Consider the following 12,968-nt stretch of genomic DNA (forward strand, 5'->3'; position numbering starts at 1 on the left):
TATGTAACTTTAAAAATCAGGGTTTTTTTAAACTAAAGTTCAAAATACACGGCAAAATAAAGCACCTTCCAGGTTCTTTGGGGGAATGGCATTCAGACAACGCATGCCCCCAACCACCTGCAAACTGCTCCCAAGGCCACCTAAGGTGACCCGAAGCCAACCTGAAAAGGAGCAGCAAAAAACCACTCCTGCTAGTAGCCAGTTTGAGACTGCGGCAATGGCCAGATTCGGGACTTCATAGCATCCGGTTGCCATGGTACTGGAGCGACAGGCCACTCTTTTTGCCCCATCTGCTTCACCCCTAAGAGAAAGTTTTCTAATCTCTTGGTGAAGTATATTAAATTACTTAGCTCAAGGTGTTTTTTCAAACGAATATTGATGAAACATATTGAACTGTCATGGGAAAGATTAATAAGACTCTTTTATTATTGATTCTCATTATCCACTGATTCTGAAACCGCTTAAGACAAAATATTTTTGCATCAAATTATACTTTGTCAGATGAAGAAGTTTAAGAATCTGTACAGAATTGAACATCTGTATATTTCCTCCTATCTCCACACCTTAATTTTGAACCATATTTTTCTGTAATTTTAATCACATCTTTTTTTTATGCCAGGGGCTCAACATAATGACATGTGAAAAAATGGTGCTTCTTATTGAATAAATCTAAGTAGGCTTACATCGCCTTCAAACTTCATACAAAAGCATTTTTTAGACCATTTCTTTTAATGGCAGCTGCACTTTCTTCAGCAAATTCAAATAGCTAATTAGAGTCCATGTTACACCTTCCATCAGTCTTAGGGCCACAGAGGGAAAGAGCTCCTTTCAAAGATAATCTAGCTCTGTGTCCTTTTGCACTAATAAAACCTAAATCCGTTAAGGTAGCTACTCAAATAATAGACCTCTTTGAAAAACCAAACTTCCTTTTTTTGGCAGAGTTCTGGCTTTAGTGGCAAGTTCCCCTGTCATTGAAAGCTCTCTGGTTGATTTTTGTTAAGTGCTGGTTTCATGCCAAAGCAGGAGAAGCAGCCTTTGGGGCCCTGAAGTATGCCAGTACATCTCAATTTTACTAGTTTGGACACCAAATGTACAAAATACAGCTCAATTTTGCACATACCTGCTTAGATGGAAGTTCCAGTACAGCAGGTTTTAGGCATGCAAAGCATAGTTCAACCTGTTTAAAGGATATTTAACATTTAAATGCCCTCTTTGAAATGTAAAGAATTACTACAAAAATATCTTTAAATGGTATTTACTGCTAATCACTGAGCTGATAGAGAAATCAGTTTCCCTGCTTAGCAGTTGAAGAGCTTCTTCTCCCCAACTCCAATCTGAAACCTGGAGCTGCTGGTGGCAGTGGTCTTTTTCACCTGTAGGCCAGATTATGAGCTAGGCTTCAAGGAGAAAGTTAAAAGTGTCATGCAACTTGCAGGTTTTGTATTCCTCTGCTTATGGAAAGTGTTACACAGTACACATATATTCACTTGGGACAATTCCTGGTTGCCTGTCACGATCCACCAATATATGAATAACAAGCCCATTCTAAAATAAGGGATGCCATCACATAATATGTTATGAACAATATTTGCTGTAGCACTTTGGTCATTCTGAATTTGAGCCTCACCCTGTAGGAGCTACTTTGTCCATGCTGTCCATAAGTGTGTTATATAGCTGTTTTAGCTTTGTAGTTCTGGAGAGAACTATTCATCCTTGTTTACTGCCATAAAAATAAAGGAAATAAGAATGCCATCGTCCTTTAAATATACAAATCAACCCAGTAATATAGGATGATAGATCAGAAGCAGTTAAATTAAAAAAAAATAGGCAGTCGGGAAAGAATTAAAAAGAATTAATTATTGTTAAAGAATTAACAATATCTATTATTCACTTCTAGATTTTCATTTCCTTGCATTTGGGCCAGTTGAAAATACATGTTCTTTTTCTTTAAATAAAAAAGGTTGTGAAAGGATGATAACCCTTTTTAGAATAGTTGACCCACCTAATCACATTCTGAAATGTTTGGGATTCTCATTCTTCGCTGGTTAGACAGAGCAGTGGCTGAAGTTGGGAAGAATAGAAGCTGCTGATTTTTTTTTTAAAGTTAGTGAAGTGGTTTGGTGTGTTGTGTAATAGATACTTGTGATATCAGAAACTTTTAATAAGGTATGTTTTGAATAAAAACAATAAAAATAGAGAATACAGTTTTGAATTTCTAGTATTTCCAGTCATGATAATGGAAAGTATCTATGTTGTGGCATAGACCAGACCAGGTTAGGTGGGCGGTGGGGGGGAGGTGTTGCCTTGATTCATAAGAACACCTTGTCTCTATCTAGGAACCATGCTCGACAAACTTCCTATATTGAGTGTATTTACTTGACCCTGAAGGCCAGAGACAGTCTAGGGATTCTGTTGGTCTACCGGCCACCCCGTGCGCTAACAGACTCCCTTACCGAGCTGACACAGTTGGTCTCGGAGTTGGTGTTGGAATCCCCCAGGCTTTTGGTCCTGGGAGACCTCAACATCCCCTTCGCTGCCAACCATATTCCATCAGGTGCGGCTCGGGAGTTCTTGGATACCATGACAGCCATGGGCCTGTCTCAACTGATCACGGGGCCTACGCATTCTGCGGGTAATACACTGGATATGGTCTTTTGTACGGACATGGAGATTCCGTGGGTGGAAATAACCAACATCTCCGCCCTGTCATGGACGGACCATTTCCTGGTAAAGGCAAAAATCAAGGCATCCACCCAGATCCCCCCCCCCGGGGGTGGCGGACCTATTAGGATGGTCAACCCTCGAAGGCTAATGGAACCCAAAAGGTTCCAAGAAGCCCTAGAGGGCTATATGGTTGGAAATGACGGCGATTCTGTTGACGCCCTGACTAACATCTGGGACACTGATCTCTCCAGGGCTATACACAGTATCGCTCCCAAGCGTCCTCTCAGGCCTGCTTCCAAAAAACAGCCCTGGTATACGGAAGATCTCCGGGCAAGGAAGCGGGTGCTGCGACGTCTAGAGCGTGACTGGCGGAGAAATCAGCGCTTAGCCGACAAGGCTCTCCTGGGCCTTCTTTTGAAGGACTACGGAGAGGCGATAGATGCAGCAAAGAATTCGTTCTTTGCTGCACGTATCGCGTCCGCGGAGTCGCGTCCGGCAGAGCTGTTCAGAGTGGTGAGGGAGCTTACTCAGCTCCCTCCTGCCCTGAACCCTATCTTAGAACCATCTAAGGCCTGCTGCGACCAATTTAACAACTTCTTCGCGGATAAAACCTCTCGGATAAGGGCTGATCTTGATGCCAGTATTAGTGCAGATACCAGTGTAGAGGTCTCCAGAGCTTCCGTAGACTCGATTGTACTGGATCATTTTGAGTCTGTAAGTACCGAGGATGTGGACAAGATCCTTAGAAGCGTTAGGAAGACAACCTGATCCCTCGATCCCTGTCCCTCGTGGCTAGCGGCTCAGGGGGGAACGGTAGTAACTTCCATGTTACACCGTATAAATAATACATCACTGTATAATACATCACTAATACATCACATTAATACATCTAGCTTAAAATTGGCCACTGTAAAACCATTGCTAAAAAAAGCCCTCCCTCGACCCCCTGATGCATAATAATTATCGGCCAGTATCGCTACTGCCATTTTTAGGGAAGGTGATCAAGAAGGCGGTTGCAATCCAGCTTCAATCGATATTAGATGAGACGGATTATCTAGACCTATTTCAAACCGGCTTTCGGGCGGGCTACGGGGTTGTGACCGCCATGGTCTCCTTGATCGATGATCTTTGTCTGGGCATGGACAGGGGTAGCGTGTCCCTGTTAGTGCTTTTGGACATCTCAGTGGCTTTCAATACCATTGACCATGGTATCCTTCTGGAGCTCCTGGGGGAGTTGGGAATCGGGGTCACTGCACTCCAGTGGTTCCGTTCCTACCTCTCAGGTAGGTTCCAGATGGTGCAGCTGGGGGACGTGTGCTCCGATAAGAGGGCCCTTACATCTGGTGTCCCTCAAGGAGCCATTCTGTCCCCCATGCTTTTCAACATTTGCTGTATTTTCTGGTGTATAAGACTACTTTTTAACCCAGGAAAATCTTCTCAAAAGTCAGGGGTCGTCTTATACGCCGGGTGTCATCTTATATTGGGGGTGCTGAAACTTCCAAGCCAGACTGGAGAATCTGCGGTCGCCGCATATGGTGGGGGAGCTCAAAAACAGCCACGGCTGCATCCCCTCCCTATGTGGCGACCATATGAAAGCAGCAAGGGCAGCACTGTACAAGTACGGTAGAAGAAAATCTTGGAGACAGGGAGGGCTGGGCAGGCAGGGAGAGCTGACCAATCCAAGCAAGCTTTGTATACAAGTTTTCCTGCTAAGTACCTGCATGTCATAAGCATTTGAATTAAAATTACCTTATTGAAATCAAATCTGATGTTTTTTAAATTTTTATTTGGTGTGTGTTGGAAGAGGGGTAGTCTTATACGGCGAGTATATCCTAAACTCAATATTTTAACTGAAAAAGTTGGGGGTCGTCTTATACGCTCAGTCATCTTATACACCGGAAAATACGGTACATGAAACTGCTGGGAGAGATCATCCGGAGGCACGGGGCGCGGGGTTATCAGTACGCTGATGACACCCAAATAGTCTTCTCTATGTCTCCGACTGATTCAGTGACCAAGGATGGCATCTCTCCTCTCGTTGCCTGTCTGGAGTCGGTAATGGGCTGGATGAGGGAAAACAGACTCAGTTTGAATCCAGAGAAAACAGAAGTGCTCATGATAGGTTCTCCCAGCTCGGGGATGGCGTTGTTTCCACCTGTCCTGAACGGGATCACGCTTCCCGTGAAGGACTCTGTTCGCAGTCTGGGGGTGCTCCTTTACTCGTCGCTCCACCTTACATCGCAGGTGGATGCGACGGTCAGGAGCACCTGTTATCAGCTTCGGTTGATACGCCAGCTGCGTCCCTACCTGGGCCGGGGGGACCTTGAAACGGTAGTATATGCTCTGGTAACCTCTCGTTTGGATTTCTGCAATGTGCTCTACATGGGGCAACCCTTGTACCATACCCGGAAGCTGCAGTTGGTGCAGAATATGGCGGCAAGATTGGTCACTGGTACTTCCAGGGCCAGTCACATAACACCGGTCCTTAAAGACCTTTATTGGCTGCCTATTCGCTTCCAGGCGCAATACAAGGTGTTGGTTATCACCTATAAAGCCCTAAATGGCTTGGGCCCAGGGTACTTGGAGGACCGCCTCTCTCTATACAATCCGCCTCGCACACTCAGGTCAGCCGGGAAGCAATTGTTAAGGGTTCCAGAAGGTAGATATACTACCACCACTCAGAGGGCCTTTTCTACCTCGGCCCCCAAGCTCTGGAACTCCCTTCCCGGCGAGCTCCGCTCGGCCACCTCGCTGGACCAATTCAAAAAGGGGTTAAAGACATACCTATTCCAGCAGGCTTACCCCTAACCCCTGAAGTACTCCCCCCTCCCCTCTCAGCAGCATTTGTTGCTAGCTTGAGATTTTTTAGACTGTAGCAATGTAGATGTATGATATGAGTTAATTTTATGATGGTTTTTATGGTTGTTTGATGTTATATTGTTGTGTTTTAATATGCTGTTAACCGCCTTGATCTCCAGAAAGGCAGTATATAAATAAAATTTTATTATTATTATTATTATTATTATTATTTGTAAGCCTGTTCTATAAACCACCAACCTTGTTTCCAGAATTAGTTTTCTGGCTATCATAGCTTATTTAAACCTTGCCTACCTGACTTGATGTACAGTATTGTCGCTGTCTTGTAGCTTCAACCATATATAACAGAGAAAGTCATTTCTGGAAAATTATGCCAGGATTCTTCTTGCACAAATGTGAGCTCTGTGCTATGTGTTGTATCTTAATCTGTACTCCAGGGGCCCTTATTTGGTCTCCAGTATTAGATTCTATTGATCTGTTTTTTCAGCAGTGAGGTTTTTCTTTCAAGTGTTCTATTTTGCTTTAGGTCATAGTATCAGTGGCACATTTCTTGATCTCGTACACAACTGGGCTAGGAGATCTCATCTGACCCTACTTTGGATGGTTTCTTCAATGACATGCAGCCTTTTTTTCTTTTTTGGTCACAGAGTTGCTGTAGAAGTGGTGACCACAATGACATCAGCTGACGTAATGTGGCAGGATGGCACAGTGGAAAAAAACATTCGCTCCAATGAGCTGTTTCCTGTCCATCACTTGGACAACAATGAGTTTTGCCCTGGCGATTTTGTAGTAGATAAAAGAGGTATTTGGTAACATTTATTTTTATATTTCTTTCTTTCAAGGATTTATATCCCGCCTTTCTACCACAACTGGACTCATGTCTTCTCTCTGAAGTCCTGCAATTTATTAGCACTTTGCACTTGCAATTAAGTTTGGCTCTTCAGACTGTCAGTAATGTCTAGCATAATAATGGCAGTTGAAGGAACTACTGGAGTAATTTCCATTGCTGGTAGATCAAGCTAGACGTTTTCTTATTGTTGCTTCCTTAATCCACTAGCAAGAGAGGTGGGGCAGCTGCCATTTAACACTTCAACTCTGTCCTTCTGTTTGTAAGACTACCCATATCATCTGGCCAAAAAGATTGCTGTTCCTCAAAATGTTACAGTATTTTAATTCGAGGATGCGGTTGGTAGTTTCAGGCCCGAGTGCTGCACAATGAGGTGGGTTCCTGTCACTACTCCCAGCTTCTGCCAGCCTAGCAGTTTGAAAGCATGCAAATGCAAGTAGATAGATACCACTTAAGTGGGAAGGTTTTGTGCAGTCATGTTGGCCACATGACCACCAGAGCAGTCCTTGGACAATGCTGACTCTTCGTCTTAGAAATGGAGATGAGCACCACCCCCTATAGTCGGTTACAACTAAACGTTCATGTCAAGGGACTACCTTTACCTTTATGTGGCCATAGTGTGCCTCCATATATGCTCCCCACAGGCAAGAACAGGGTATTGTGGAAAGCCCCATCCATCATCTGTCTTCCAAGCCTGGAAAACTGAAAGGACTCACCTTGATGCTGCACTGACTTCAGAAGCAGTGAGGACAAAAACACTCTTCTGAACGCTGCCCTTCAGTTTCAGAGACACTTGGAAAGCTGTAGGGCTCTTTGCAGATTTCTTGCTGTCTGAGGCTTAGCCCACATTGAGGTTGAATTTCCAATACCTTCTACAATTGTAGTGGAGATAGGGATTCTTTCCCCCATAGTTTTGCTCGTTCTTAAACTTGACATAATGTCAAAATACTTTCACACCCATCCATCCAGGGAGTATAATGCTAAGAACATAACTAGCAAGGCCATGAAAGATGTATGGATCCTTTTTTGTGTCAATAGAAAAAATTAATGAAGAGCCGCTCCACCAATGAAGAGCTGCTCCACTTGCAAGCCCTTGCAGATTGAGTAGCAAATACTTTGTATCGTTCAAGGTACTAACTCAGTTTCATCACATTATTAAACAAACTCAGGAGACAAACACGTCTTTTTTTCTCCTTCCTCTGTATTACTCTTGTTCTCTTCAGGTTGTAAAAGCATCACTTTTGCCAAACGGATTATTTCAATTTGGCAAATGGGACACTTTTTTATGACTCTCTCTCACGGTTTTACAACAGAAAGAGAACGAAAGAGAACTAAATCATACAGAGGAAGAAAAAAAGATGCGTCTTTTCGTTTGTCTTCCAAGTTTGTTTAATGATGCAATAAGGCTCTCAGTTTTGCAGCTACCCAGTTGACCTCAGTAAGTAGCTGGCCCACAGATTACACTGGAAAAAAATTTTTATGCTTGAATGTAGGTAGGGGTTAGGTATATGTCTGACATTTGATACCTCTTTGCAAAATGTCATCACTGCCTGCTTCCAACCTCTCTTAGACAGAGCATAGGAACTGAAAGAGGACCTAAACTAGGCTTAAGTAAAAATAGTTTTTTGTGGGGATTTTCAGGCTATGTTATTATTATTATTAAGACGAAGACTCAACAAATGCAAATGAGAAATCTCCTAGGGTCAGGGGTTTTCCAGCAGACAATGAGCACTAATCAAGCAGACACTAATTCTCTTTTGCAGGCCCTCCCACCCTGAGGCCTGCCATTAGCAACAGAACAATACACATGCAAATCACTCCTGCTTTCCCAGGGTCACACAGTATATACATACCCAACTCCTTTCCAGGCAAGCATTCTCTCAAGTTGCCAGCCACAGATGCTGGTGAAACGTCAGGAAGAAACTATTCTAGAACATGGCCGCATAGCCCAAAAACCCTGCAAAAAACTATGGATGCTGGCCATGAAAGCCTTTGACTCGACATTAAGTAAAAATGTCAGGACAAATCAAGCATTTCTAGACAAAATGGTGCAGAGCTGATTTTGTAGTTCTCTTCTGCTTACTCTTACTGGAGTATTTGTCTTTCTTCACTCCTAAATAGCCCAGTGTTCTCAGGATCCTGGTATGTATGGAGTTGTACAGTCAGGTGACCACATTGGCCGCACCTGTGTGGTGAAATGGTTTAAGCTGAAGCCCAGTGGAGATGATGTTGAGGTAAGAACAAAGTCTCTGTTTCTTTCTCTTTTGGAATCTTGTACCTCTTAGCGCTTGTAGGGTAGAGGCAAGGTCTTCCTTTTCTAAGTGGCTTTATTTTCTAATGGGTTAGTCAAACTATGAACTATACTGTATCCATTGAAACTGAATGAATGCTGCTGTTCTCTGCTTTTGCATAGTTTTGTGAGAGCTCTTTCTGTATAGTCAGCCCTTTTTATCCATGGATTCAAGCATCCATGACTTGAAAATATTTAAAAATATATAAATTCCAAAAAGCAAGCCTTGATTTTGTAATTTTATATAAGGGATTTATTTTACTATGCCATTGCATTTAATGGGACTTGAACATCCATGGATTTTGCTATCCATGGGGGTCCTGGAACCAAATCCCAGTGGATACCAAGGACCCACTGCATTTTGCTCTGCTGTTTAAGTCTTATTTTTAAGCCATACCGGAGTTCTGGAAGTGCATGTGCTGGAAATATTATACTGGCTGTTTTTATTTTCAGTCCCTTTCCTAATAATAGTTTTTGCATTTTCCACTGCCTAATAAAGATCTTTAGCTGTAAAAAGTAAAGAACTTTGTGTACTGTTATCAAGCCATGGTATATTGTTTCTTTTATTTTATGATCAAAGAATCCTAGAGTTGGAAGAGACCACAAGGGTCCCCCTTGACTTTGTCTTGCTAGATCCTGTTTTATGTTAAATGTTGAATTTCTGCATTTGCTTAACCTTAGTTTGGATTGTAGACTGCTATTCAAGATACATTCTTGTGAACTTGTTTAGGAATGGTCACTCTTCATATTCAAGTGATTCTCAATTTCTCATGAATCCATGTAGTATAGAAACTTGAAGCTTGATACAAATGTGTTAGCTCCTATGAAAAACAGTCACTTCACAGAACTCTGCCCACTTTGGAATGCATATAAATTACTTATTTGTAATCTCCATTTCATTTGGAAGAGTGGCATGTTGATGACAGAGTATGCTGATATATTGCTCCTCTTGTCTTTGTGTTTTTGTTTTAAGCCACTTGGGCCAGAGCACACATCTCAGTCTCTGTGAACTGCCATTTCTTTAGATGGCTCAATATAGATAAAAATATGCAAGCACTGTTTGCTGAGACTTTGGTCATTTGTAAGCACTCATACATCAGTCACCATCCTGTGAGTGACTTCCTGCTTTTTGAATTACTTCTCCAGAGGGCTCTTTGTAGCAGCATGTATATGTGTGACAGTGTATCAACAAGTAGATGCCAGTAGCAACACATACAGAAAGTGCCATGCAATTTAATTTATTTTTTGTTGTTGTTTAAGAAGAGTGATCACTGGACTTCCTATGAGTTGCACTTCCTATGAGTTGGGAGTGTTTGTAGTTTTGGAAATCGGTGTGATACAGTTAATTGGTTTTTATCTCTGTATGTTCTTTGCCAGCTTGTTGGAGAGGAGGATGATGTGAGTGTGTATGATATTGCCGATCACCCAGATTTCCGCTTCCGCACTACCGATTTTGTAATCCGCATTGGCAATGCTGAGGATGGTGCTTCAGTTGGTGAGAATGAGGTGAGTAATGTCAGTGCTTGGTTGGAGCCTGCTGCTGTAGAAAAAGGGAAGTAAGGGTTCCAGGTACCTCGCAGTTCCTGGCTCTTGATTTTGGACTGAGAGGTATAAGACTTGCCTCTAGTAGAGCTCTTAATGGAAGTGCATACTTAATGCAAGGAAATCTTTCCTCCCTTTGCACACATCAAGAGAACTGACTTCTGTCTGCAGTAGGACCAGTCAATAATCAGAACATAACCCTGAGGGCATTGGTGTCTATCAGGAAGCAGCAGAATCTTCTTTATATTTGCAAAACCTAATGGCCTAAAAGACTTCCTGCCTCTTTGTAGTGATTTTGAAAAGTTCTGGCTCTGGCAGAGGTTTGTACCTAAATACCCTGAAGGCACAGCATTTCTTCTGATCTTGGAAGCTAAGCAGTAAACCCTGGTTAGTACTTGGATGGGAGACCACCTCTGACTACTGGGTGTTGTGGTCTATATTTCAGAGGAAGGAACTGACAATTACCCCTCTGAGTATTCTGTCCCTAAGAAAGCCCTATGAAATTCATGGGGTGCATCATAAGGTACATACACATATACAAGCATAGTGGTAAAGCAGTCAGATGTGAATAGCTACAACGTAAGAGGCCTAACCTCTGTTCCCAAAGCCACCACAAGGTGGCAGCCTGTTCACATACTTATGTGGGTTCTTTAATGTATGGTTCACTGTCTTTGCAATGACTTGCTCACAAAATTTTCTTTGCATGAAATCACACTAGATAGGATTTCAACAGGAAGAGGAATTGTTATTACTGCTCTTGGCTCATTCCTCTATATCTTTTATTGCCTTCCTAATGAGCTTTGCTTGCCTGGAAGGAGCTGTCACAACAATAATCTAGAACCTAAGAATGTGATGGCCCTAATGCTTGTTTTTTTTCTGTCCACAGCCCTCTGTGGGACAGGTGGCTCGTGTGGATTTCAGCAGCAAAGTAGAGGTTGTGTGGGCTGATAACTCCAGGACAATTGTTTTGCCGCAGGTAAGCTCCCTTAATGGATGTATTTGCCAACTAATAATAATAACAACAATAACAACAACAAGACTTTATTTTTATCCCGCTTCTTTGTTACAAACAACCGAAGCGGCTTACATATTAAAATTCTCTACAGTATACAATATATTATATATATAGTATCCCCATCTCCCCCCCCCCCAAAAAAAAAAGAATTAAACATATTACAGTTAAAATAATCTGTTAAAATAAATAATTAAAATCAATTTAAACAAAATGGGCAGAGTGGTACCACAATACATGATGGGAAGGAGGGACTCATTTGTGGCCGGGTGTTTCTGTTCAGGAAAGGTTTGCCAGAAGAGATCTGTCTTGACAGCTTTTTTGACGCTGTCTAAGCTAGCAATTTGACGGACCTCCTCCAGCAGACCGTTCTACAATCTGGGAGTGGTTGAAGAAAAGGTCCTCTGGAGGTTACAGCCAGTCTAGTCTTTATAGGCTGCAATAAATTCCCCCCAGAGAACCTAAGTGCACGGGGTGGATTATACAGAAGTAGGTGATCCCTTAGATAGGTTGGACCCAGGCCATGTAGGGCTTTAAAGGTCATAACCAACACCTTGTACTGTGCCCGGAAACCAATAGGCAGCCAGTGAAGTGATTTCAGGATAGGAGTTACATAGTAATTCCTAGATTTTCTGGTGACCAGCCTGGCTGCCATATTGTGTACTAATTGAAGTTTCCGGACTAAGCACAAGGGTAGCCCCATGTAGAGCGCATTGCAGAAATTGAGTCGTGAAGTTACCAGTGCATGTATCACAGTTTCCAGGTCCCCCAGTTCTAGGAAAAGGTGCATCTGGTGTATCATGTGAAGCTGTTAGCAAGCACTCCTGATTTCACATTTACCTGATTTGTCATCTGGAGCGACAGGTCTAGGAACACCCCCAGACTGCAAACACAGTCCTTTGAGGAGAGTGTAACCCATCTAGGACTGGAGGTTGTAACCTGATACCTGGTTTAGGGGCCCTTACTATGAGTACCTCTGTTTTTTCTTGATCCAGCTTTAGTCTGTTTTTCCTCATCCAGTCCATTACTGCTTGAAGACATTCATTATAGAAGAGATGCCATCTGTAGTCAAAGCTGCTGACTGAGGCATGCAGAAATATATCTCTGGGTGTCATCATTGTACTGATAACACCCTGCCCCATGTCTCCTAATTGAGGAACAGGGTGTATGGCATTGGCCATACAAAGGTGGGCAGCTTTAACCCTTCAAAAGTTGCTAGAATGCAACTCCCACAATTCCTCTCCATTTGCTGTGCTGGCTGGGGCTCCTGAGCATGGCACTCCAGTAATATCTGGAGGGCAGCATGATTCTTACCATGGTTATATAGCAAGTAAATTATTTCATCTTAGACTTGAGCATTTTTGATCTGCTTTTTCACCACAGGTATGATGGTGTAGGTCTTTCTACCCTTGCAGACCTAGACTTGGCCTACATTTGTCTGTGTTTGTTTCCTTTCACTGTTTTTTTGATATCTTTATTAAATATTTCATCAATATCTATATCAATACAAACCAAAAAAAAAAAAGCCAAACATAGAAATACAATATCTTCTTTATCTTCTTTTGCCTTCACTTCCCGCTCTATTTACTTTTATGTTACTTATCACATTTTTCCCTGTTTCTTGCAAATATTCCATACAATCCCTTATTAACTAAACATACCCCCTCCTATATCCTACCCCTTAATCTTTATCTTTTTAAAATTATATCATTTCTATCCTTAATAAGGAGTGTATGTGCATACGTATTCTCCAAGTTATATTTTCTCCGAATTTATAACTTTGATTTTCATGAAAA

General features: G+C 42.3%; 1 protein-coding gene across 3 annotated transcripts in view; it reads left to right on the forward strand.

Moving 5' to 3' along the window:
* Positions 1 to 12,968, forward strand: part of LOC149322142 ((E3-independent) E2 ubiquitin-conjugating enzyme UBE2O-like) — a 148,506-nt gene that overhangs the window by 119,349 nt on the left and 16,189 nt on the right. For all 3 annotated transcript variants that reach the window (XM_089535221.1, XM_089535231.1, XM_089535241.1), the window contains 4 exons: positions 6,129 to 6,283; positions 8,450 to 8,562; positions 9,996 to 10,124; positions 11,047 to 11,136. In XM_089535221.1, coding sequence (XP_089391347.1) covers positions 6,129 to 6,283; positions 8,450 to 8,562; positions 9,996 to 10,124; positions 11,047 to 11,136 — 487 coding nt within the window. The remainder of the gene's footprint in view (positions 1 to 6,128; positions 6,284 to 8,449; positions 8,563 to 9,995; positions 10,125 to 11,046; positions 11,137 to 12,968) is intronic.

This window comes from Sceloporus occidentalis, unplaced genomic scaffold (genome assembly GCF_023333645.1).
Source record: "Sceloporus occidentalis isolate IW3139 unplaced genomic scaffold, rSceOcc1.0.p SCAF_1, whole genome shotgun sequence".
In the NCBI taxonomy this organism is placed as follows: Eukaryota; Metazoa; Chordata; class Lepidosauria; order Squamata; family Phrynosomatidae; genus Sceloporus; species Sceloporus occidentalis.